The following is a 26417-nucleotide window of genomic DNA, read 5'->3' on the forward strand; positions in this document are numbered from 1 at the left end:
AAGGTCTGGATAGAATTTGGACGCATCAAACTTTCTCAAGGCTACCATCCAAATGATATAGAAAAAGAGTGGGGAAAGCTGATTATTGCCATGCTGGAAAGAGAGAAGACCCTTCGGCCTGAAGTGGAGAGGTATGCTAGTGAATATTTGACAGGCTTTGTTAATATATTTTCTGTCGTTTTAACCCATATTGAAATTCGTAAATATCTTTTTCTATGATAATGTCCATATTATTTTTCTAGATCAAGTATTTCTGCCTTTGTTCAAGGTCTGAAGTTCTCTACCTGCTTGAGGCAGGTCCAGACAGAAACAACTTTGGTGGTCTCAGAAGGTTGTTATGAGCAGCATCTGTGCCTCAGATCATCAAAGCACTTATACGCATATATAACCACTTCCTTTGTGCAGTTAGTCAAAGCTGGGTTTATATCACTTCACTGTCTCATTTCAACTTGATTTCATATGAGCACCATCCTCATTCTTTACATGAAATGTGTATTTTTCTTGGTGCACAGCATTGTAGGATGACATCCTGTGTAGAGGTTGTTTAAAAAGTTAGTGGTACTCAAGAGCACACCAAGTGTTTAGATGTGCAAAGGCATAGTAGCCTTCTGTGATAGGCTGTGTGACACTTCTATACCTCACTGATAACATACTGAGCATAATTAAAGTTGTGATGCAGTCTGAGAGCATTTTTTAATGGTATGTCTTTTTAAGTTCTGTGGGAGACACAGGTGCTATCCATTCATTAATTAAAAAACCCTCTTAAAGTTAGATTTTTGGGGCTTTTACCTGTGGGTAGATATAGACACCTGGATCTGGATTCATTCTGCTTTACTTTATGCATCCAAAGGAGACATCTCAGATTGGAATCACTTTCTAGAGAATCTTGTTGCTGACTTTCTGGTGACAACAGGATGACCTGGCTCTCTGAAACTAGGTGTGAAGAATCCAGACCATTGTATAGGAAGTCCTCAGCAAGAGAGATTTCAGTCAGGACATCCCAAAGATAGTCAGAGTTGATTAAACGTGTGTCATGCTTACAAAAGCAAGAGCATGACTGAAATGGCAGATTCAGTAGGAGGTGCTGATTCACACACCTTACTGTGAAACAAGTTCCTATAGAGGAATACAAAGTTTTCCACACAATACTGAGTTTTCCCTCTTAAGCAGAGCACAACACTGGAAAGCAGCAGCAGAAATACGGCCTGCTAGATCTTGTAGGTTAATCTGTCCCAACCTGCCAAAAGCAAAGTGTCTGGCTTCACCAATAGAAATTCTGTTCATACTTGCAGAAAGCTGGATTATCTTTGTTGAGAATGTGTGTAAATGACTTTAGTTTATTTCTATTTTGTTCATATGGGCTGAGCACAGATAAACAAACATGAACTTAACTTCCTTCCCATATTTAAGAAAGGGTAAACAGACTTAAAAGTGACAGATCATATGGTGATAGTCACTACATGGCGTGGTCACTGTAAAATGAGAGAGAGAAAATTTCATTAAGTGATTCTGGTTTAGTCACCAAGTTAAAAGTATTGATTGATGTAGACACAAGAATATCATCCATGTTTGTTGCATTGGTTACCAGTGCATCTTATCATTATGAGGTGTTAATACAGCTGCTGGGGTGAAATTTGATTGTGGCAAAAATGTGACTTCAGCCAATACTGAAATCTGGTAAGTAATAAAACTTTGCCTGCAAGTCTGGTAAATACATCTCAAAGTATCAACACAAACAGACAATGTGTGTGGCCTGATTGGTGTATGGGGTCAAAATTAATATGGTATCAATGAGGAGGGTGCCAAACTGAGCTCTAGTTTGCAAAGCTAGCAGAGTTTGGCATTGCTGCAGGGGTGTGTCTGTGCCTTTGCCGAGCTCTTCTGTGTAAACAGTCATCTTATGGAATGGGTGCGGTTCTTCAGGAATTCTAAAAGCAGGGGGTGAAATACTGAAAAAATCACCCCATCCCAAATTCTGAGTTAAAATGTAAACTTAAGAGCAGTGATCAGATTTTTCTTACTTATTTTGTGGTCAAAATAGCTAGAAGCAATTGGCTGTGAGTGTGGAAGAAGATGAAGGGAAATTTTCAGGAGGACAGTGTAGTGGGACAGGATGGTTAATGAAGATGCATGCTTGGACAGTGGAGGAATGATGGTAGGTTGGATGGTGTATAGGTTGGATGGTGTATAGGTGTCCCAGATCATATTGTTACAAGCTGATTAACCATGATACTCCCCCAGTTTTATTGTGCAGTTCTATTTGAAGGAAAAGGAGCACAGCCTGAAGGTTACTTGTATTCTACTGTTGAGCGTGGATTTCTCTCTTCACTCTTTTTTGAAGCTTTCCACTGAAGAGTCTGAGAAACACTGCAAAGAGTTCTTTTAGTTCTTATTTGGTTTATAGTTATCTAGTGACACTTAAATAAAATATTTGGTGTGTCTGTTTCCTAGAGACGCCCCACTGTTGCTGCCTAGTCTGTACTTGCAAAGCTTTAATGCAAGGTAGGGAAGCCAAAAGCAAGGTAGCGTACATAGCCCCAGGTAAAATCCTTTGAAGAGCTGGCAGAATATTAATTGCTGGGTTTTAAATGTGCATACTGAAGCCTATATAAAGGAGGAGTCTAGGTGTTTCAAAAGCCAGTAGTGGAATTTCATCCCTAGAAGCTGTACATTTTGCAGGAGTTTTATCTTCATTTTTCAGCAAATGCAAACAGCCAGAAGAACTGTGCTCTGGATGTAAAAATGAATAGCAGTAGTTACAGCTATCATAGCAGTGATTCGCTGTTCAGCAACAGCACTAGTACTCGAACCAGCGTTGACTCTAATGAGAATTTCCTTTCTGTTAATTGTGGTCCTACACTGATTAAATCTTGTATAAGCTTTGGTAATGGAACCTTAGAAGGGAACAGGTAACTTGGCATATGCATTTGTGCTTTGTGTTAGATGCTGTTGATTAATTTGTTTGTTTTTAAAGTCATGCAACATGATTGTAAATATAAATAACATAGTACTTATTTATTTTCCTGAAATGCTTTGGTATCACCTAGGTTGGAAATGCTGCAGCAAATTGCAAACAGAATTCAGCGGGACAGCCGGAGCTGTGAGGACAAACTGATACTTGCCCGGAATGCTCTGCAGTCTGTAAGTCAGTCAGTGATTTTACTTGTCTGTTTTCACAGACTTATAGAAGTAGAATGGCAAAAAAAATCTTAAGGATTTATGAGGGCAACCTTAATAGCTGCTACTTTTATTTTCATTGGACTGTTAAGGTAGCATTTCTTCAAGAAAATACCACAAGTTGCCTAGAGTGAGTTCTGTTACTGTTTCGTTTTTTTTGGTCTGTAGTTAGATAAAATGCTTTACAATTGTTTCAAGATCAAAATAAGTTTTTAGAAAAGAAAAGGAATTCTTAGAGCTGATGTCTCTTTGCTTTAGCTGCGAGGCTTATGACTTTCTCTTATTTATTAAGGACACCAAGCGATTGGAGTCGGGCCTCCAGTTCCAACATGAAGCAGAGATAGCTGGGTATCTTCTTGAATCTGAGAATCTTCTCCGCCAGCAAGTGATTGATGCCCAAATTCTTATTGATGGAAAATACTATCAAGCAGACCAACTTGTTCAAAGGTACTTTACAGTGCATTTGTGTGAATAGATAAATGTCCCAAATATGGATTCCCATTATGGACCAAATTTTCAGTTCTTTATGCATAAACTTCGTGGTCTGTCACTGGGCACGCAAATATCAGGTATTCCAATGGGTACATTGCCCACAAATGTTGAAGACAACAGGAGCTATTTGTACTCATTTATGGAAATGAAGTAAACTCCCTGAACATGCCTTAGTGTTTAATGTTTACTGGATATCTGTGTGTAAAGATGTTAGCTTGCTTTATTGCACATAAAATACATTTACAGTTTACTAACTCTGATTTTTTTAAATGGAGGCAAGATTTCTGGTGACAGCTGTAGGTGTATTAACAGGTAATAAGTGGGTAACATTAGGTTATGTGCAGTAGTGTGTGCAGTGTTGGCAGAAAGAAGCATTTAATCTGCATAATTCAGTTTTATGAAGAACTGGCTCCGAAATTTTTTTGGGATTCTTCCTGGACTGGTTGAGACGAAGCGCATAACTCCTTGGCAGTGAACTGTAGGTGTTTGATCTACTGCAACGTGTAGTATCTTGTAAGATTTCTGGTTTGCTGATTGTTCCCTGGAATTGTGTATAGCGCATGTTAGTGCCCATAGCATTTTTTCAGTCATTGCCTGATTTCTACATTTGTTATCTGTATAGAACTGTAAGCTGACATACCCTGTACTTTCTGATAGAAATACTTATTTATAAATATTTAAGTGCAACTAAAGTGTAAGAGATTATGTGAGTTCGTATCACTATTCAGTTGATCATGATAAACCTTAATCATAAGCATTCATTGGGGTTTTTTTTAAATTTTATTTTAACAGAGTTGCAAAACTTCGTGATGAACTGATGGCCATACGGACTGAATGTTCTTCCGTGTACAACAAGGGGCACGCACTGACCACAGAGCAGACAAAGCTGATGATATCAGGAATAACCGAGAGCTTAAACTCAGGATTTACAACAAACCTAACCCCTGAATTAAATGCTGCAATGACCCAAGGTTTAACACCTACTTTGACTTCTTCCAGTTTGACATCTGGCCTTTCATCAGGTCTTACTTCCAGACTGACACCAACCATCACTCCCACTTATCCACCAGGCATCCCACCACGGTTAATTCAGAGCTACGTGACAGGAGTAGACAGCGGGGCTCTGCAAACACTCAAACTGATGCAAATCAGAAAACCCCTTATGAAATCAGCTTTTGTGGATCAGAATTTAACAGAAGAAGAGGTGAACATGAAATTTGTCCAGGACCTACTGAGCTGGGTGGAAGAAATGCAGGTAGAATCTTTGCAGAAACAGTCCACTTTTAATTATTATGTTTACTTTTTGTACATCATGGCTAATCTTTTCTTCCTGTTTGTAAGGTTCAACTTGATAGAGCAGAATGGGGTTCAGATTTGCCAAGCGTTGAAAGCCATTTAGAAAATCACAAAAATGTCCACAAAGCTATTGAGGAATTTGAATCCAGCCTTAAAGAAGCCAAAATCAGTGAGGTACTGCACCATCTTCTTTATTTCTTTGATTGCTTTCTTACTGGGTGACCCATTAACTAATGTTGAATTTTAGAACTGTGTTTGGGTTTCATAGTCTTACCTCTATTTCTGATCTCTACACGACTTATGATGAAATCAGAATGGTTTAACGTATCTAACCTTTTTATTGTCTTTTGATCTCATATACTAAATACAGATCCAAATGACTGCCCCTCTTAAACTCAGTTATACAGAAAAACTGCACAAACTGGAGAGTCAGTACTCAAAACTCTTGGTAAGTTTAGTCATACCTCTTCCATGTTCAGCTTTTCGGTGTGCATAATTTCTGATAAGGGATGAGCTTTAAATTCTGATTCTTGTAAATCTTTTTCATTTCCTTTTGATAAAGAACACATCAAGAAATCAGGAAAGGCATCTAGATACTCTTCACAATTTTGTGTCTCGTGCTACTAGAGAGTTGATATGGCTGAATGAAAAAGAAGAGGAAGAGGTTGCATATGACTGGAGTGAAAGAAATCCCAATATAGCAAGAAAAAAGGAATACCATGCAGTATGTATTGCTAGTATAATCCAGAGGGAATTATTAAGTAATCTTTAATAATTAGAGAGAGCTCTAAAACTTTTTTTTTGTCTGAAAAAAGGAATTAATGAGAGAACTTGATGAAAAAGAAGAAGTTATAAAATCAGTACAAGAAATAGCTGAGCAATTGCTTCTTGAAAACCATCCAGCCCGGCTAACCATTGAGGTAAGTTAGTAAAACCAGCACCAAAACAGACAAAGTTTTGGGATTTAAAAGAGCAGAGTTTTGGAGGAAAAGAAGGGAAGTGCAAACTTAGAGAAAATTGAACAAGACTCTAAATAAAGGGGCCTTTTAAAATTTCCTCTTCAGCATCTCTGTTGTGTTTATCTTCCAGTTTCCAAAAAGTAAAAACACTTTTATAAAGTTATGGTTACACCTTGGATTGCTTAGATGAAATCTAAATGTTTCTGGTTGAGCAGTTAACTTCTAGACTTGTTGATACAAATTGCATTGAAAGACTGAGGGCACAGAACAGTCCTTACGTGGTTTCTGCCCTGTTGGATTGAAAGAAGTTTCAGTAAGGGCTTTTCTCATCACTTACTGTATGTGCAGGTTCCTATTATGATTTAGGGTTGGTTTCATAACTTATTTGTCAGTGAATTATGAAACTTGTTTGGATGTTAAAAATCTGACCGGGTGATGTGATCTACTTCAGGCTTGAATCTAGCTCTATGTTATAGGTAAGCAATTTACAGAAAATTTATTTTACCTGTTGTAGGGTCATAACAGGTTTTCAAAGGAGAATGTAAAACACTTTTCCTTGTAGACCTTCAAGAAAAGAGTAGATACAGACAGTGGCTGGTAAAGACTGAAACAATAAAAAGCTGATTTATTATAGAAGAATGAAAAAAGTCAGAGGGAATGTATTTTTATTGTTCTTCAGCTCTGCGAGTTTACATCTGCAAAAATGGGAAACATGAAGAAAACTCCTCCCTTCCTTCCTTCTCATGACATCTACTTTGAATAATACATGGCATTTTATGTAATGTGGGCAATTCTATTCTTTAAAAGTATAGGCTGCTCTAATTGGTGTGGTGTATAAATACACTAAGGATGCATGTTACGAATGCAGGCCATCGCAGTGACGGTGACTGTGCAGGTTATTGCTGACTCCAATAGTGCTATCCTGGCATATTTATAAAAAATATCCTTTTAAAAAAAATACTTTTCTACAGAACAATGTATGCATTAATGCATCAATTTTAAATTCCTGGAAGGCAATGGACAAACAGTTTTGAGCTGGGAATGAGAGGAATTGAAACCCCGGGACTCGGGGTGATTTCCCGCGGGCAGGAGCGCCCCCTGCTGACGAGGGCGGGTGCGGCGCGGCTCCTCGGGGCTCCCGCGCTTTGCGTTCCTGCGCCACTCCTACAGAAAATCGGGAGTCACCCACAGTCCTGGGGGTGGGTTCCGCATCGTGTATGCAGTGCGACTTTAATGTACGAATTGTAGCTAGGCAAGACTCCAACTGTTTTGACCGAGTAAATAGGGACGCAGAGTTGTTGATGAGCTTAGACCTGAGGAATGTCAGGAGCTGTACTCCAGCTCTTGCTGGAAGCTCTGGCAGGGATTTGTTTGGCCAAAATATGACCAGGCCACAGGATGGCGATTTCACAGCCCCTCTGGGCAAGTTTTGTTATGTTTGACTATGCTGTAGTGACAGGGTTTCTTTCTTACATCTAATTGGAATTTTCCTTACTGCGGCTTGGTTTTCCAGGGTGAAGTGATCAGATTTACCTGTTTGTGTTTGCCACATTCCTTTTGTGTTTTCTAAATTCTGTAAAGGTATGCAAGTTTCAATTTTAATTTCCATTTGTAAAATACATCTCCTTTTCTTAAAGGCCTATAGAGCTGCAATGCAGACACAATGGAGCTGGATTCTTCAGCTCTGCCACTGTGTTGAACAACATTTGAGAGAAAATGCTGCATATTTTGAGGTAAGAAAGTAAATCAATCAAAATGTGAAATGTTTTAGGTTTCGTCCATAGTCAAAAAGTTTCACCAAAAGCGCTAGTTGTTCTCTCATTGTAATTGTAGAATTAATATTTGTCTTGTACAATCATTAGATGATAAGCCATGCTCCCACAGTGTTGCCACAACTCTGTTTCTTCACTACAGTTATATCAGTTCACAGCAGATGACAATCTGGCCTGAGATTTTTTCAGTGTTGCAGCTGCAAGTTGAGACTCTGAGAATGAAACCTTGTTCTCTCCCTGTCGTGCACAACTGCTGTCAATAGAGCTTCTGCGTCTGATGCAGCATGGAGGGTGTTAGTGATGGCCACAGGAGAACATATTCTAGATGATTATTCCAGGACTACTCAAAGCAAATGGAATGTGCAGCATTAATAATAAACAGAGCAGAGAACACCCTGACAGCAGACACATCCAATGAAACACCCATCTGATTATCTCATTGTCACCCATTCACATACTCAGCAAATGATGCAGTTACTTGCATGAGCTGGATAGACAGAGGAGTTTTTTTGTTGGTTTTGTTTATTTGTTTTAAAATCCACTCATTTAAAACACTTAAATGATTAGGATGAACCTTAGTGTCTTCTGGGTTGCATGGTTGAAGAGAAAGGGAGGTGATGAAGGCTTGAGATGCCTTCGTACTGAGAAGGCTGAGAACCCAAAGTTAGGGAAGGGACACTGGAGAAGACAAAGCAATCTGAGCCCCTAGTGATAGGGGGAAGAAACTGGAATTCTTGATTTAAGAAATGAGGCTTAAGGCACAGAATGGGATTTCACTTCCCAATCATGCCTAACCAGGATCCTTGTTTGGGCATGCAGATACCCTTGCAGAACTGCCAAGTGTGGCAGCTCATTTCTCTTCCTGCACAAAATGTTTTCCCCAGCTGTGCTGCCTGGATTTTGCACCTAGTTTCTACAATTTGTAGGCTTTTTCTGTGCTTTCTATATGAAAGTAATTGAAATTCCAAGGAAAGCAAGATTCACTTAATAAAATTTTTTCATTACAGGAATGGTCATTAACTGTAGGTTCAATAACTGCAGAATTAATTTTGCATGTAGCTTGTACCGAGAATAACTGGTGTTACAGTGTGTGCCTTTTTGAAGAATACATTTAGGCATGAGATCATGAGTGGTTGAGTGTGGTAGAGTGGTCACTTCAAGCGACGAGAAAAGCTTGTCTTAAAAGACAGCACTTCAAAACTTCGTTGTGGCTGATTCTGTATTTTTAAAGTTGTTTAAAAATAACCCAGATAATTATTTCATCCTAGTTTTTCAGCGATGCCAAAGAAGCTATGGAATATTTGAAGAATTTAAAAGATACCATATACCGAAAATACAGTTGTGATAGATCAAGCAGTCTACATAGGCTGGAAGACCTTGTCCAGGAGTCTATGGTAAGATCTATGGTAGGATCCTATTAGCAGGAGTTAAAATAAAACAAGGTTGTAGTAGGATATAAAATTTGTTAATATTATTCCTTTAAAGTGAAGGAAAAACTGCTGATTTTTCAGAACTTATAAATAAATGACTATTTTTCATAACTTTCAAATACAATTTTATTTATTTATATTTACAATACCAGATGTGGGAAGAACAGTGGCTTCTGAAAGATCCTTTGTTTTTGTAAAATGTGTTACTTTTAGGAAACACAGTAGAAGGAGTCAGAGGGGAAAAAAGGGTAACAGGATCAAAGAAGCAGTACTGTATTCTGGACATCTCTTATGACGTATTCTTTTCTTAAATGTTCTAGGAAGAAAAAGAACAACTCTTGCAGTATAAGAGCACAGTAGCAGGCCTTGTGGGAAGAGCAAAGGCAATAATTCAGCTGAAGCCAAGGAACCCTGACTGTGTACTCAAAACATCCATTCCAATTAAAGCCATCTGTGACTATAGACAAATTGAGGTTAGAAACTAACATTTCCTCAAACCAATTACAGATGTAAGAATTCAGCTAAAGTTTCATTAATTACCGTGTTCCTGGAGAAAGCTGGGCTGTAAATTTCTTCCACCCTAGTAAACAAGACCAAATCCTTGGGTTGGAACATTGGTTTTGTTGTTGTGTTGCTTATTTGTTGACAGCATTTGCAGAAGTGCTTTGTACAATTATTTTGTAATGCTTGGCTCATCAAATTTTTCTGCTTTTCTGTTAATACTAGATAACTATTTACAAAGATGATGAGTGTGTATTAGCAAACAACTCCCATCGTGCTAAATGGAAAGTCATTAGCCCAAGTGGTAATGAGGCCATGGTTCCATCTGTGTGCTTTACAGTTCCTCCACCGAACAAAGAAGCAATAGATACAGCCAACAGGTAGGGACAAAGTAAAACAACCTATTTTCTATTAAAATCCACTTACGTGAAGCTTGGGTTAAAAGAATATCTCACAGTTGGGGTTTTTTTTGTTTGTTTCTTTTTCTTTTTCTGTTTTCATGTGTTACCCTGATCTGAAGTTGGAATTTTTTTTTGTTTCAGAATTGAACAGCAATTTCAGAATGTTCTGGCCCTTTGGCATGAGTCACATGTAAACATGAAGAGTGTGGTGTCCTGGCATTACCTGACAAATGAAATTGAAGCTGTTCGGGCTGGCAATGTTGCCTCGGTAAGTATTATGACTAGGAAGCATTCACTGGGAAGTCATAGGATGCACTTCTCAGGAATCAGTGATTTGCAGCAATCCACATCTTCCTGGGAGTAGCTGGCAGCAGTGGCCAGTGCTGGGTACTGGTGTGGAATGATCTGCCTTGCTCCAAGCAGTCTTTATATAGCTATAGTTAGGTAAGGAGCAGAGCAATGGAAAACTACCTGCAGCCAGGTCTCCTGGTGTCAGCAGAGACCTCTTAAAAGCAATGAGCAGTGACTAAATTCTGAATTTTGTTCTACAGTAGACACTCTTTCTGTATCTATGTTGAAAATATCTGGGGAGATTAACTTCATCTGGCTAAGGTTTATCTTCCTGAAAACCCCCATTATTTCCTCATAACAACTGCAACTGCATCTTTTTAATAGCAATGGAACAACTGTGAAGCAACATTTAGTCTTTCAAGGTGAAGGCAGCTGAAAACTCATTCCTCATAATGCATTTTTTCGTTCTTATATGTATCTGTAACTTGAAATTTTAAATAGCTAGTTAGGCCCAATTTGTCAGAAATGGAATAGTGATATAGATCAAATTATGATTCTTTCTGGCTAAAACTATGTGATGTCACAGACTGTTACAAATAATATTTGCGATACCCAAAATGACACTTTCCCACCTAATTTATCACTGTTACTGCTGGAAAGAGGAATCTGAGATAATTCTTGAAGTGTCCCTACTTGTCCTTGCTGTTGTTTGTTGCTGCATGGCATTAGATGGGAGAAATGAAGTCTGATGTAGGGTTGGCTTAACACAGCCCATTCCTGATGTGCAAGATAGAAAAGGATTTTATGTTGAGTGTCAATTATCAGCTGTCAAGTGGACCTACAGCTAAGGAACAGTAAGCTTTCAGAACCTCAATTCTTTGACTTTACCATCTTAGTATTTGATCAGTATTGCTTTTTGATAAAAAGCATTACAGGAACTGTGTGAGTGATGCACCATTGCTGACCGTGCTTTGGGTCTATAATCTGTTTCAGATAAAGACAATGCTGCCAGGTGAACATCAGCAGGTTCTAAGCAATTTACAGTCCCGCTTTGATGATTTTGTGGAAGACAGTCAGGAGTCCAAAATCTTTACAAGCTCTGATACAGCACAGCTGGAAAGGGAAGTTAATGTTTGCAAGCAATACTATCAAGAGCTTCTCAAGTCTGCAGAAAGAGGTAAGACTTAGCTTAGAACAGTAGAAAGATGCCCTTATGAGAGAGATTTTGTTCTTGATCTTGAGATCTCTTTTATCATGTTGATACTGTTACTGCCTGTGTTCTTTTGAACAGTCATTTTAACAATGCAATTGCATTGTATAGAAGCTCTTAATATTTTTTAGAGTTTGTATATATTGAGCTATGTAAAAATATTGATGTGTTACATAATATACAGAATGCTACAAAAAATTTACACCTAAGAATTTAATATGTGCATTACATCTCACTGCTTAGTTCTGTGTTCCTTGTTTTTGAATGCTGGAAAAACAACTTGGTTACTTTGTTGAGTTCATAACAGAATTAGAACTTTTTTCACCCTGTTAAGGCAAGGAAAATGTCATAGCTTTTTTCCTAGCTCCACAGGATGCCTGTAGTTACTGCTCTCTTAACTGTAATTTTAATACAGTGAGAATGGAAAGCTTAAAATATCTCTTCTGATTTACTGTTGAGTAGTTGATGACTTAAAGAAATACAGTAGTGCAAAGCTGATTATTTCATTAGCATAGTTCACTTCAAGAAAGACGTGGTGCCCTGTGCACCTGAAAGAGAGGATTTAATGTGCCTGATACCACTGAGTATAGCAATGCCTCCATAGGGGTAATGCCTTTGCCTGTGCCGAATGATGACAGACAGGAATTTTTCATGTGTGAGGAGATGATTTAATAAAAAAAAAATCTAAGAGTTCCTAAAATTTGCCTTAATGGAAATTGATGGCATTTTGGCCAGTCATGAAAAGACCTGTAGAGCAATGACTTTATAAAGTGTGAGAAGTTGTGGTGCAAATGACATGATGACTTTGCTGGCTAACATGTGCCTTAATTCTTTCAACAGAGGAGCAGGAAGAATCTATTTACAATCTGTACATCTCTGAAGTCAGAAATATCAGACTACGACTGGAGAGTTGTGAGGAGCGGTTAATACGGCAGATCCGGACACCAATGGAAAGGGATGATGTACACGAAAATGTGCTCAGGATTTCAGAGCAAGAGGTGAGCCTTTCGAGAAAGTCTGTTTTACCTAGGAAAAGTTTTATTTACAAAACAAACATATCCAGACTTTTAAGTGTAAGCCAGGAAGGTTTGCAGTGTACCTTAAAAAGAGAAGTAAAATATTTAGCTTGTGTTTATGAGAAAAAATATACTGATCAATGGCAACTCCATTAGTTTCCCTATTACACGTGTTTCTCTTTAATTTTTTTCAACACTGTCCACATCAAAAAAGCAAAGGAGGGCAGATCTGTACTCATAGTGATATGTAGAATATATATCAGGTTGATGGAGGATGAAAGCACTATCAATCACCTTTCATTTTACAGAAACTGAAGAAAGAACTGGATCGACTAAAGGATGACTTGGGAATCATCACAGATAAGTGTGAAGAGTTTTTCAGTCAAGCTGCTGGTTCACCTTCAGTCCCTACTTTACGCTCTGAGCTCAATGTTGTTATTCAAAACATGAACCAGGTTTACTCCATGTCTTCCATTTTCATAGATAAGTACGTACTAGGCTGTCTTCCATCACATGTTTTAGTTTACAGTTTTTTCTTAAATTAAAACTATTTGTATGAATAATACTGATCAAGGAAAAGGGAATTGACATTTTAACATGGTATAAAGGGGGTACCCTGTGACATGAAAAGGCTGAAAAACACAAGTGTGTTGAGTGTTGGTATTGATGGTTCAGTTAACAGGGGGTCACTCTTTTTCAGATTAAAAACTATAAACTTGGTGCTGACGAACACCCAAACAGCAGAATCATTAGTAAAACAATATGAAACTAAGTTGTGTGAAGAAGAGGCAGTAACGGCTGACAAAAACAATATTGAAAATCTGATGGGTACATTAAAGGTAAGAGCTGGCAGATGCCTTTTCATGGGCAAGTAAAAAAAAAAAAAAGACAAAAAACATCTGTCTTGTAACACCTGATTTGGTTATGCTACACTCTACAGTGTATCAAACATTGGCTTGTGTATTTAGTTTTAGGAGGTATTAGGATTGACATTTCAGAAAAAAGTGGCAGCTTTGGAGTACTGGGATTTCGATATTTTGAAAGCATGTTCCTGCTGTTGCAAAATGCGTTGAAGTATCTGAACTTCCAAAAGTGGCACTTGTTAATGCTGCAGTAAGATTTTCTTTTCTCTTCAGAAGGTAGCATATACTTGAGGTAACATAAACATATATTTATGTTATGTAAATTTGACCACAATAACATTCTTGCTACTGCTTTGGTGTGCTAATCAGGGTTTCTTAGGAAGTTTGGCAGATATCTTTGAGAAATTTGAAAGATTGAAGTTCGGCATTTTTTGTTTGCTGTATATAACTCATTTTGATATTGCAAATTATAAGTAATGCTTTTTTGCTTGGGATGATGATTGGGATCTGCCAATAATTTGTTTTGAAAGCTGTAGTTTACAAGGTGAGTGTGTTCATTTGATGTCTGTGTTTTGATCTATGTGTTGTGGGGATTGCTGTTACTTAGAATTATTTTGCGGTTTATTGCTTCACACCCATTCCGGTGCTACTTGAGTATTTGAGCAAGCAGAAGTAAAATATTAATTAAAACATTTTTGATTGATTCATTTATACATTTTACTCAGGTAAAATACTAGTTTATAAAATAGCATCATAATTTAGGAGTTATTTAAAACTTTTCATTTATCACCTACTAGCAATGGAGATCTGAAGTAGATGAGAAAAGACAAACATTCCATGCCTTAGAGGATGAACTGCAGAAGGCAAAGATGATCAGTGATCAGATGTTTAAAATGCACAAGGAACGTGATCTTGACTTTGACTGGCATAAAGAAAAAGTTGATCAGTTGGCTGAGCGGTGGCAAAATGTTCATTCTCAAATTGAAAATAGGTTTGTATGATTTTTTTATTATAATCTGTTCATGTTTTATACTGTTTGTTTTTTTTAATTTCTGAGGAAAAACAATCAAATTAATGTTAAAACAGTTCTGAATAGTTTTCTGAACTGTTTTTGGAATGTGCTGGGATGAAGACCTTTGTTGTGCAGTTGACAACATTGCCTTACTTTTCCACTAGAAATGTCTGTGACTATTAGGCTCCAAAAGATGAACAAGATACAGAAACTTACTACTTATCTTTACACAGTAAAGATAAATTTCTTTTTTCTTAAAAAAAAAACAAGCCTGCAGAAATGGTAGGCAGTCAAATGGAAATACCATCTGTTTCTCCACATAATTAGTTCTGATGGGCTAAATTGATGAGCTGATTCATTGGTTATGATTGGGTTCATGTTAATTTGCTTTTAATTACTCAAGTGTTGAGTCTGGAAGTTCTTAGCTTCCATTGACTTCTGTGATAATTTTGGTGCAATAACTTTTTGGTGAAGTGCCTATTTTTTTAAATATCCAGTAGAGATAGTGCTCTAAATTCAGCCCTTTACTGTCAAGTTGATACTGAAAAAATTTGCTCAAGTGCACATGCCTACACAGATGTGCAGATACAGCAGAACACACCCACCCGTATTTCTGAAGGACATGTCCATATATGGCATTCCTGGAAATGCTTTTTTTCTTCAGCCTCTACAGTTCTGTTTCCTGTATGTAAAGGAGACTGAAAGAAAAAGTATGGGCAAGTTGAGGAATTCTCTACTGTACAGTCTGAATCTGTTTCCTTTAAAATGTACTTTAGTTTGTCATTATAGAAAGCCTGAACAAGAGCATTGAAGATAGTGCTGTTGATGAAAAAGTTCACACAACCACCATTTTTGTCCTCCCTTTCTAAGGGGTGAACATACATTTGGGTGCAATATTGAAGTTATTCACTTGTAATTAACTAGTTTAGTTGTGTCTATTTAACATTGCTGGAAGTTAGAAGGAAGATGGGCAAAAGGTGACTCACTCAAAGTTGGCCGCAGAATGGCTGGCTTAAGTTCCACCTCTGATTTTTTGTCAGTGTAAGTGTGTCAGAATTTAAATGATTAAACAGTAGTTTTATGAGGTACTGAAGTGTCCTTATTTCTTCAAGAGAGTAAGTATGAACTACATGCTCTCCTCCCAGGACTGTATCCTGAACAGAAAATGCTGAAAAATAATTGCTTATACATAGTGGCTTCTGGTGTAAATAGGACAGATTGTGGTAACTGCAGCCCAGAGCTGTAAACAAGCTGCTTTCTGCAAATATTATCTCTGCTTCTTCCTAGCGGCTTGACACTGATGATCATTACACAAAAAGTATGTACAAATATTGGCTGCAGTTATCATGATCCTTTCCCTTTTTCATGGTTATTAGCTTTGAAACATGCCTAAGTATGAAACCTGAGCAATAAAATTTCCTTTCCTTGCTCTTTTTTAGTCTCCTTTTGGCATCTTAAGAACAACACTAGAGCAGTTCAAAGTATTCATTCCAAATCAAACTGTAAAAGGTTGTTTAATTAGTATGTTTATTCTGCAGTGTTGAGTGGTCATATTTATATGATATTTTAAGTAGACTCATAGAATATCCTGAGTTGGAAGGAACCCACAAGCATCATCAAGTCTTAACTCCTGACTCTGCACAGAGCAGTCACCAAAATCACACCACAATAACAAGTGGCAGTGTAAGGATCATGAAAGAAAATCTGTCAGTATTTCCCTCAGTGTGGAAACGACTTTAAAGAAATACACAAAACTCTCTTTTCAGGTCAAAAACATGATTTAAAATTAGATGTACATGTTCAATTACTTTTGCACATTAGCATATTTACAGTCTTTAGTTTTAGTGTAACTCCTGCTGTTTTGTGGGAAGCATGGAGAGTATAGTGAACCACTACTTGACTCCAGCATGACACACTCCTCCTTGATTCATAGGTCACATTTGAAATACTCTCACTTGTAACAAAGCTGACTGCTGTAGCAGAGCCCTCCCTCTTTCTTGGAGTATCCTGTGCTTGTGGAGTTTCAAGCAGTTGAACACACTAATGAGGGATATATAGAGTTTCTTGTGTAGTAGGATCTCTCCTGGATGTCCTTTGTGACAAATGGAAAGACTTCATCAAACTGGGAGCCCTGGTGTTTAAGAAGTGAATTTGCTGTTTAATTTAGTGTTATTTTAGTATGTTTATACTGTGAACTGTAGCAGAGCTAAGACATTTGAAGCCTTTAAAGCTGTATTTGCCGTAGTGTTGTAGTTTTTGTCTTTAATAATCATCTTTTCCGCTTTGATTTGTCTTCTAAAATAAAATCAGGTTGCGTGACTTAGAAGGTATTAATAAATCTCTCAAGTATTATAAAGATACTTATAATTCTTTGGACACTTGGATTCAACAAGTGGAAGATACTCAGAGAAAGATTCAAGAAATACATCCTGAAAATAGCAAAGCATTGGCTAAACAATTGAACCAACATAAGGTATGAAAGGGATGTCATTGTGGGAAAGCACTGCTGTAAGCACTGACCAACAAGTTACAATACCAGTGATCTCAGTCTTGTTTAATTATATGAGGGGCTTATATCCATCAGCCCTTACTGTAGAACTCCAAGTAATCACCAGATTTTATGATTTTGTGTTTATAATGCAGCCATGAATACATCACTCACTGACTATTGTCATTTTATAGACTAGATTGTTTGGTCCTCAAGGTATGCAAGAACATCAAAGCCTTAAAACTTCTGGACAGTCCTTATCACATAATTTTATATTCAGTGCTGCTTTTTTTTTATTTATGGATGTAGAAATACTTTCATGGAAGCAGAGCTAAACACAACATCTGTCTCCTGCAAGAAAGAAATACAGTTTAAATAAACAGGATAATAAATTATATGCATGAAAGGATATATTCCTGATTTTGTTTTAAGTTCATTCACCAACTATTAAACCTGTGAACCTGATAAAGCTGAGGACATAGGCTTGAGCATAATTACTTGTACACACGTGGATAGGAGCATATTAGATGTTAGATAAAGTAGATGTTATTGTAACATCTATTTATATTAGACACTGTTAGATAAAGTAGAAATGTTAATTATAATAGTAATAAAAATAACTTTTTAAGGTGAAAATGTACATTCATATTTTACAGATGCTGGTTTCTGAGATTGAAATGAAGCAAAGCAAAATAGATGAATGCCAGAAGTATTCAGAGCAATACTCAGCTGCTGTGAAGGTAACAGTTACATTACACTTATAATCCTATTTTTTTAGTGTCAGTATCATGTTTAATGCCAACAATTTTGTGTATTTTCTCTTCTACAGGACTATGAGTTGCAGACCATGACCTACAGAGCTATGGTTGACTCCCAACAAAAATCTCCAGTAAAACGCCGAAGAATGCAAAGCTCATCAGACTTCATTATTCAAGAGGTAAATCGGTTTCTTATGAAACAGGAAAATGTGAGTCTTTGCTTAAAACAAAGTAAACACAAGAATTCAATTTTGGATTTATTAATGATTAAATATGGTAATCTTAAAAAGATTGGTTTTTTTCTCTAGGTACATGATGTAACAAATATTCTCATTTGTTATGCTGCATTTTGGTAACAAGACAGTATAATGCAGCTGATTAAAACAAGTCACCCAAATTATAAAAAACTGTTTGAGAGTTGTGCCTCAGTAAAATTGTTTAGAACTACCTCTGGACTGGATCTTGATAACAGTAAACAAGAAGTTCATCTTGACCATAGTAAAACCTTCCATATCAGGACACTTGGATAGATTCTAAGGCAAATCAGCCTCGTTTGGGTGAGAAAGATAAATCTGTCTCCCTGACACCTGTTAGAGTGAGGAATAGTGACAAGCATGGCTTGCCCCTCTTAAAACCTTTTCTTATAGAGGAAGAATCAAGCGACTGTGAAGTCAAAACATTGTCTTCTGTTTCTTCTCCTTATGGATCTCCTCACAGATTCTTAGGATATATTTGTTCAAGTGCACCTTGTTGACAGCAGTGAACTTTGGAATCAAAATTAGAACTTTGGATTCCACAATCATAATTTTGAAACCAAAATCAGGATAGGTTCTAGAGCAGTATCTATCACTTCTTTCACGCTTAATGGGAGTGTTTACCTCTATGACACCTACCCCCCTTTTTTGTTTCTCTACAGTTCATGGATCTGCGGACTCGGTACACTGCTTTAGTGACCCTGATGACCCAATACATTAAGTTTGCAGGTGATTCTTTGAAAAGACTGGAAGAGGAAGAGGTAGGTTCATTCTCTGTCAGTCAACCAAGCAAAAAGAACATCTAGGCAAGCAAACAGCAATACACCTGTTGGAATAATTCACAAAGTTACCAGCAGATATGGAAAACTAAAATTCCTTATGTAGTGCACATTATACAGAAAAAGTGTTAACACTGTTATGATTCAGATAAGCAAAATCCTGTACCATCCATACATTTTACCAGTTCTTTCACCTAGAAAGATCATATGGTTCATTAAATTCTGATGGAGATGTAGTTTAAATTTAAATACTAAACTTTCAGTTTTAATACCCTAGGGCTTGGTCTTTTGGGTAAAAGCAGACACTAAGATGAAGGTAAACTACTAAGATGTAGGCTTTTAATATTCCATAGTATGCATTCTGGTCCACTTAACAACATACAAGGAAGTTCTTTCAACAGGGAGATGAGATGCCCTCTTAATTAATTTCTGAAGTTAGTTTGACCCCTTCATTTTTTTCCTTCTGCCTTTCTACTGTATTGATTCCTTGGGGTCAAACAGCATTTTATTTATGCTTAGAGTTGGATCTTACTAGCAAAAGTAGGTTATGAAATTAGGCAGAAAAATTATTCAAAATACATGCTTGCTGCAGAGAAACCTTCCAAATAATTGAGAAAAACCAACCTTCTAAATTTTTCACTTTCTTTTGAAAACTGTCTCTCAGAAAGAGATTATATAGTCATTCTTTAAGGACGACATTGTTTTAGTATAAACTGCATAAATTGGATAAAATTGGAGAACACCACCATATGGGTATAAATTTTAATGTTATTGTTACAGGAAAAAAAAGTTCATAAATGAATGTTATATAATTCTGGTGCTGATTTTGTCTTTATTGGCTTTTCTTGCTATTGAATACCTCTGAAGCAACGCTAACAACAGCATGTATCTTTGGGCATCATCAAGTGGTGGAGCAAACTGATGGAAACACATAATGTTTGTTGATAGGTAGCCATTATAACTGAGGATTTAGTATGACTAATCATGCTAATGGCACCAAGGATAAAAAGTCAAAGAACAAGGATCAAGAAATTTGTGAATGTCAGTAGACTTCACGTTCTTCGAGAACAAGTGGAATCTTTCAAAATGTTTTGAGTTTCAGTCTGCTCTGAGTCTCCAGGATTGCTTTTTTTGAAATCAAGTAGCCCCCATCTTCCTTTCCTCCTCTACCCCCTGTCAGCCTTCTAAATCTTTGGTAGCTTCTTTGAAGGTAACTTAAGCAGTTTTCCATTCTCAAAATAATATAACGGGTTTTTTTTCTTTTTAATAAGGGTAGCAAATCAGAAAAAGAATAATCTTTTTCAAAAGAGGAATGAGGTTTGTTTTCTTCTGGGAAGAAAAATTCTTCACAGACCTCTGAAATCTGTGATTGTTCCAAAATTTTCTTTTATGCCAGCCTTTCTTCCTACCTCTCTGTATTTGAGAAATCAGAGAATAAGGTAAAAATAAGATACTTTCCTTCATATCTCAGTTTAATCCATGTGCTATCATGCTCAGAGTTTACCAGAAGACAATCAACTCCAGCAACCTGGGAAGTCAGCTGAAGTCTTTCAACATTCGGGAAGTAAAGAAGCTCTTGAATTGAGAGAGGAAAAGAAACCTAATGAAAGCATGATGGATGCAGAATATTTGCAAAAACAGAACTCTTCCAGTAAACCTGAATACACAGAAAATAAATTGGAAATGAACAGAAGAAAGTTAAATGTAGAGAGATGTGATAAAATCAAAACTGATAGAACATTAAAGCAATGTCTAAATTTCAATGGTCAAGAAAGTAGCATTAGTGGCAACAGAGACAGTAAGCTACATACAGAGCAGGAGAGTTTAATGGGTTTTGGTAATCAAAGCAAAGAAGAAAAAAATGGCAAAAAAGATTGTTTTGTTTCAACTGAGATCTGTGTGAGTGTGAACAATGATCCTGGTGAAATGTTAAATGAGCAGATTACTAATAGAGAGAGACAGAAAACAGAAGGAATGTCAGAGAAGTTGCCTGAAGTGGAAATGATTCACAAAACCACAGAAAAAAAAAATTCAAGAAAGGCAGGGAGTGATGTTTCAACAAAGCAACAATGCAAGATGCAATTAGAAACTGATTTTGAGCTAATAACAAAGAAAGCTGAAGTCAGTTCAAGAACTGGAAAGCAGGCCTTGGGTATCAGCCCTTATGAACAGCAACATTTTTCACAGGGAACTAATTTTAAATGTCAGTGTAAAGAGCATTGCTCTACAGAAACCAAAAGCCGTAATACTTTAAAATCTGAAGACAGAGGGTTTCAAGTGTGTGGTGAAAAAGGTGATTCTCTTTCAGGTGCAGGGGATGCAGCACCTTTAGAAAAAGTTGCATCCTCTTTCAGAAAGCTGACAGTGCACAATGGAAGTGAACAAACGAAGTTAAATTTGCAATCTATGAGCAATCCAGGTGTTTATTGTCATGTTGAAAGGGATACTGACAAACTGCAGAAAGCATCTCTGGATAAAGGTTACCTCTTAGCAGAAAATGAAATCCTAGAAAAATCACATTTAAATTCAAATGAAGTCAAGAGTACAGTGCAAGAAATGTTGACTGTTTCTTCAGGAAATATTTCAGAGGGTCACTGTGCAGCAAAAGTCTCTGAATCGTATCCATTAGATTTTCATGTTTCACCTGTGCAGAATGATCAACATTTAGGTACAGAATTGTTAGGAAATGATGGTGATTTAAATGCAAATTTAGGTGTCTCAGGAGTTTTTTCTGGAGGAGAGCATTATTTTCCATTATCAGAACATGAACTAGCAAAAAAGCTTTTGAGTCACAATGAGAAAATAAGCATGAAGAAAATACCACAGGGTAACATTTATGGTTTGCACAACATAAATAGAAGTGGGAAGAAGCAGAGTGGAGAAGACAGGCTAGAACAGGGTCAGAAATGTAAAGATTTATTGCTAGTTTCAGAAGTAGACAGTAGAGATGAGGATAATAGCACAAAGGTCCCTCGAAAAACCACAGGACTCCAGAAAACATTTAGTGAAAAATTAGGCAAAAAAGCCTCATTTGAAGAAAAAGAAAATAAAAAAAAAAGAGACAATGATAATGAAGAGAAAAGGAGCACAACTATTATTAAGGTACCAGAGTTTTTATGCAATGCAGATGAAAGAGTTAATCTAAGAATGATTCTAAATCAATGCAAATCAAGATTTGAATTGCAAATTACATCAAGGTCAAGTGATTTAAGATTGATTGACCATAATTTAAACAATGAATATGCTAATTATGCATCAATTACTGTGCATTTTGAGATGCTTAAGTTTTTTAAGTTCTTAGAAATTAATTTTTATACTTACTTTGTGTTAATATTTGCCATCCTTTTCTCCACCCAACTGATGCTCAGCATGTTGATTAGAAAAATGAAATCTAAGATACAGTTTGTGACTGTATCTATATTTTTAGGTCTTTTTTTTCAAGCACAATACATTAGAGTTTGTGTTTATGTGAGTATAAGAGATCTGATAAATTGATTTAAGTGTTTTGTTTCTGTTGGGGGCTGTTCAAAATTATAATACAGGGAAATACAGAGAGGAACTGAAGAAGCTGCCTTTGCATTAGCCTTTTAGGAAATGTCTCAGATATTATATGAAAAATCAAGTAAATCTGGTAAATTTTAAGTAACCCAACAGTTTGCTTGTTTGAAAACATTGCTGTCATTACCCTTTGTGCCCTGTTTGTATGATCATAGGAATGAATATAGGTGTGTTCTTACTTCATGTTAGCTCACATTTGGTAACTTAGCACCACAACAGGGCTAATGAAGACAAGGTATGTATAGTTTCAACCATAATGTTACTGGTGATTACACATCTTCCTTAAAAGACTTGCTCTGGATCTGCCAGTATATGGAGACTACTAGCCAACTGATTTTCATTAGGATTTTCCTAATTACCATGTTTACACTTCTGTGTCTGCACTGCAGAACAGCTGTACTCTTACTAGTCCCCCAGCTAAGCCAGTGGAGGCAGTGGGACTGGGGAGCAAACTGTGGAGCCCAGCTGTACTGGGGTTTGGATACTTCTCTTTCTGGAGCTGCTGCATCTTGGCTCTAACTCTAGATACTGTTTCTTTTCTTGGAGGGGATTTCCAAACTTTTCTATGTCATTTGTGGTTGCAAGCTTAAATCCTTCTTTCAGCACCTGCTGAGCTGATTGAGAAATGGTAGGCCACTTTCTCCTTGGGAACTCTTGCACACTGTGTTTGGCTCATTGTTTGCTCTACCTATTTGTTTGGAGAGAAAGCCTATGCGACCTGTTTGGTGTTGCTTTCTGCTAAGAGGCATCTGACTGAAGTGAGAGGCTTCAGGACTTCTTCACTTTGTGGATGTCTTTGTCAAGGGTTTCATATTTGGCTAGTGGTAACTTCCTGAAGCCTTCAAGAGAAGGTGATGGTGGTGGGAACTGCTCATCCTGCTTTCTGGACATACCATATATACATGAGTAAGTATTTTCCCTTCTGCTTTTCTAAGAGCCTAATATGTTCCATATGCTGTATTACAAAAAGTGCATTCTAACTTACCCTTCTCTTTTACAGATTTTAAAGAATAAGGAAGCATCCACACGTCAGGCATATTCAGATCTAATGGCACAGCAAAATAGTACAGTTGCTGAGAATAAAAAACTCATGGGAAAGGTAAAAACACTTGAGGAGACATTGGAGAATATGAAGAAACAAAAAATCCAAGTGGAACAGGAGCTCCCTAAAGTGAGAGAAGCTGCAGAAAAAGAGCGGAAGAAGCAGCAAAAGGACATGGAGGAGATCTGTCTTCAGAAGACCAAGGCTGAACAAGAGGCTAAGCAATGTCGTATAGACCTAGAAAGCATTGAGAAAGAGAAAGCAGATGCAGAGCAGGAGTTGGAGTGTGTAAGGCAGTTCATTTTTCAGGCAGAGACTCAAAGAAGTATACTGGAAGAAAACCTCCGTGCTTTTCGAAATCAAATAGAAGAAAGCACTTTTACCAGAAGAAACCTTGAAGAACTTCTAAGAAGAAAAGATACTAATCTTCATGATTTAGAGAAACAAAAAAAAACCTTGATGCAGGAACTGCAAAAAAAAACAGATGGAGAGGAGAAACTTATGAAGCTCATCAAGCAAATGGAACAAGATCTTGACTTTAAAGGGAACCTATCAGAAATAAAGCTGCAAGAAAGAGAGAGAACTGAATCCAGAAGAAAGATTATTGAAGGCACATACACTGTAACTAGAGAAACTTCCCCGCCAACTTTTACAGCTGGGCAAGGCAGCCAGTGTAGGATTGATTCTGAAATCATGAGTTTCCAGAAGAAACTAGAAGCCAAAAAGGTAGAAGAACTTAAACAAAAGATAGATGATCTGACCCTTGCTAACAAAAAAGCTGATAAAACTATTAAAGACCTGAAATATGAACTGAATGAAATTGAGCTTCAAAAATCATCAACAGAAGAAAAGTCTCGTTTATTAAAAGAAAAATTAGATAAAGTTAACAATGAACTTAAATGCCTAAAAATTAAGTTGGAGGAAAAAGACCAAGAAGAACAGAGATATTTGCAACAGTTGAAAGAACTGGAAAGGCAGCTACAGAGAACCACAGGTAAAGCTGAAGAGGTGATGCAAGAAAATATTGATCTTAAGAAAATTAAGATGAACTATCAGGAGGAGCTGAAATCTGTTCAGCAAGAAAAGACACAGCTCAAAAGAGAAGTAGAGGAATTAACCAGATCACAGACAAAAACTGAAATCACTATCAAACATTTAAATTCACAAATCAGTTCTCTTCAAAAAGAGAAGCTAGCAGCTGAACACAGAACACAGTCATGCAAAGGAGAAGCAAATAATCTTCAAGACCAGTATAAGAAAATAAAAGAACAGTTGCTTGAAAAAACGAAAGTAGAGAAAGAAAACCAGCATGAAATTCAGATGCTGAAGAATGAATTAACCAAAAGCAATCAGGTGTCAGAAACATTGAAACAACAGATAGAAGACCTTAATAAATGGAATACTGAAACAAAACTACTGATGAAGCAAATTCAATCCGAATCAGAGAAGATGGCTTTGGAAAAACAAAATATTCAGAGGAAAAATGATGCGTTAAAAGCCCTAGCAGATGGTTTCAAAGAACAATTGCGTACAACAAATGAACAATTGCACAAACAAACAAAAATTGAGCAAGAATTCATATGTAAAATCAAAAGCCTAGAAGTTGATCTTGCAAAAACAAAAGACTTAGCTAGTGACTATAAACAAAAATGTGATAAACAAAATGCTTCCACCCTTAGCATTGACCGGGAGGTTAAAAATTTAAATGCTCAGATGAGTGCTCTAACTATGGAAAAGAGAATGAGTGAGCAGAAGATAGTGCTACAACAAGCTCATATACAAGAATTAAGTAGCAAATTAAAAAAATTGCAGGATGAACTCCATCAGAAAACTCTGGATGAACAGATGGCACGCAAAAAGATGATTCTGTTTCAGGAAGAATCCATTAAGTTTAAACATTCTGCAGAGGAATTTAGGAAAAAAGTGGAAAAACTACTGGAATCCCATAGCATCACAGAAAAGGACATTTCCGGTATAAAGCTAGAATGTGTTGCTCTTCAACAAGAAAAGCATATGGCTGAGGAAAACATCATGTTGTACAAGAGGCAAATTGAAGATCTGCAAGAAAGGCTTAAAAAATGTCACGAACAACTACAGCAAGGGAAGCAGGCTGAAATGGACTATCATCAGAAGTGCAGGAAACTTGAGGAAGAATTGGAAGTGCAGAAGCGCGTGGTTGAGAGCTTGAAACAGAAGATGGATCTGCAGGTCAGGGAGAGTGAACACAGGTTTCTTTCATTTCAGAATGAAGTTCAGCAAAATAATAAGCTCCAAGATTCTGGATTTAAATTGAGCTGTGAGAGAAGAGGGAATGATTTCAATTACCTGAGTGAGACTGCAGCTAAAGAATTTGAACAGCCTCCTCCACATACAAAACCAAGCTCACCTTTGTTAAGGCAGAAACAGGGGAGATCAGGTTTTAAATCTGATCAAATAGAAGGAAATACATTGTACCTGAGTGCTGATGATACAATACCAAGAGAGGTGCAGTTTCAGATGTCAAGCATAAACCAATCATCAGAAGATTCAAGTTCGCAGTCTTTTACAGAGTTTGTTTCACAGATGAGTACGCAGTTCCAGATAACTTTTGATAAAGCAAACCAAATCTGTGGAACATCTGAAAGGGACACATTGAGAAACAGAAACCTACACAGTTCCAGGCAAACCATTAGACATGGAGAAGACACAAAACATGAATTAGGAGTGGTAAAACTTCATCCCTTGGAGGTACACACTACATTTTCTGAGGGTTTGCCTTCCTAATGCTGCTTTTTACTAGTCGGTTTGGTTGGTTGGTTTTAGTTATGCTTTATTACTATTCTGTTTAATATTTCTAATGTTTCTACCTTGGTGAAGGGAACCCCTTCTGTCTTACACAAAAAGCTTCATGTTAGACCTTACTAGGTTTGTTAATGTCTAAGAAAAGTTATTTTAAAAATTTGTATTGAAAATAGGAATTCACATTCACTGTTGTATCATTATTGGTCAAAGTAAGCCTTGATTAACAGCAGTCTGCTCTTATAGAAGCAAACAACAGTTACTGATGCTTAGTCTAGTCATATTCCTGTTATTGAATAAATATTTGAAATGGCAAATGCACTTCAAAACTCAAGCTCTC

At 37.0% G+C, this 26417-nt stretch overlaps 1 protein-coding gene across 16 annotated transcripts in view; it reads left to right on the forward strand.

The window, feature by feature from the left end:
• Window positions 1-26417, forward strand: part of DST (dystonin) — a 292238-nt gene that overhangs the window by 143308 nt on the left and 122513 nt on the right. For 12 of the 16 annotated variants that reach the window (XM_039568033.1, XM_039568021.1, XM_039568030.1 and 9 more), the window contains 22 exons: window positions 4-131; window positions 3048-3141; window positions 3470-3624; window positions 4462-4924; window positions 5011-5139; window positions 5336-5413; window positions 5528-5689; window positions 5781-5885; window positions 7562-7657; window positions 8965-9090; window positions 9447-9599; window positions 9853-10007; window positions 10170-10296; window positions 11313-11496; window positions 12370-12527; window positions 12854-13032; window positions 13246-13384; window positions 14206-14399; window positions 16731-16893; window positions 17565-17648; window positions 17738-17845; window positions 18583-18681. In XM_039568033.1, the coding sequence (XP_039423967.1) occupies window positions 4-131; window positions 3048-3141; window positions 3470-3624; window positions 4462-4924; window positions 5011-5139; window positions 5336-5413; window positions 5528-5689; window positions 5781-5885; window positions 7562-7657; window positions 8965-9090; window positions 9447-9599; window positions 9853-10007; window positions 10170-10296; window positions 11313-11496; window positions 12370-12527; window positions 12854-13032; window positions 13246-13384; window positions 14206-14399; window positions 16731-16893; window positions 17565-17648; window positions 17738-17845; window positions 18583-18681 (3279 nt within the window). Of the gene's footprint in view, window positions 1-3; window positions 132-2628; window positions 2910-3047; window positions 3142-3469; window positions 3625-4461; window positions 4925-5010; window positions 5140-5335; window positions 5414-5527; window positions 5690-5780; window positions 5886-7561; window positions 7658-8964; window positions 9091-9446; window positions 9600-9852; window positions 10008-10169; window positions 10297-11312; window positions 11497-12369; window positions 12528-12853; window positions 13033-13245; window positions 13385-14205; window positions 14400-16730; window positions 16894-17564; window positions 17649-17737; window positions 17846-18582; window positions 18682-20196; window positions 21802-23257; window positions 26027-26417 lie in introns of those variants that run through there. The other 4 variants (XM_039568018.1, XM_039568020.1, XM_019287033.3 and 1 more) reach the window with 3 other exon arrangements.

The sequence above is a fragment of the Corvus cornix genome, chromosome 3, assembly GCF_000738735.6.
Source record: "Corvus cornix cornix isolate S_Up_H32 chromosome 3, ASM73873v5, whole genome shotgun sequence".
NCBI lineage: Eukaryota > Metazoa > Chordata > Aves > Passeriformes > Corvidae > Corvus > Corvus cornix.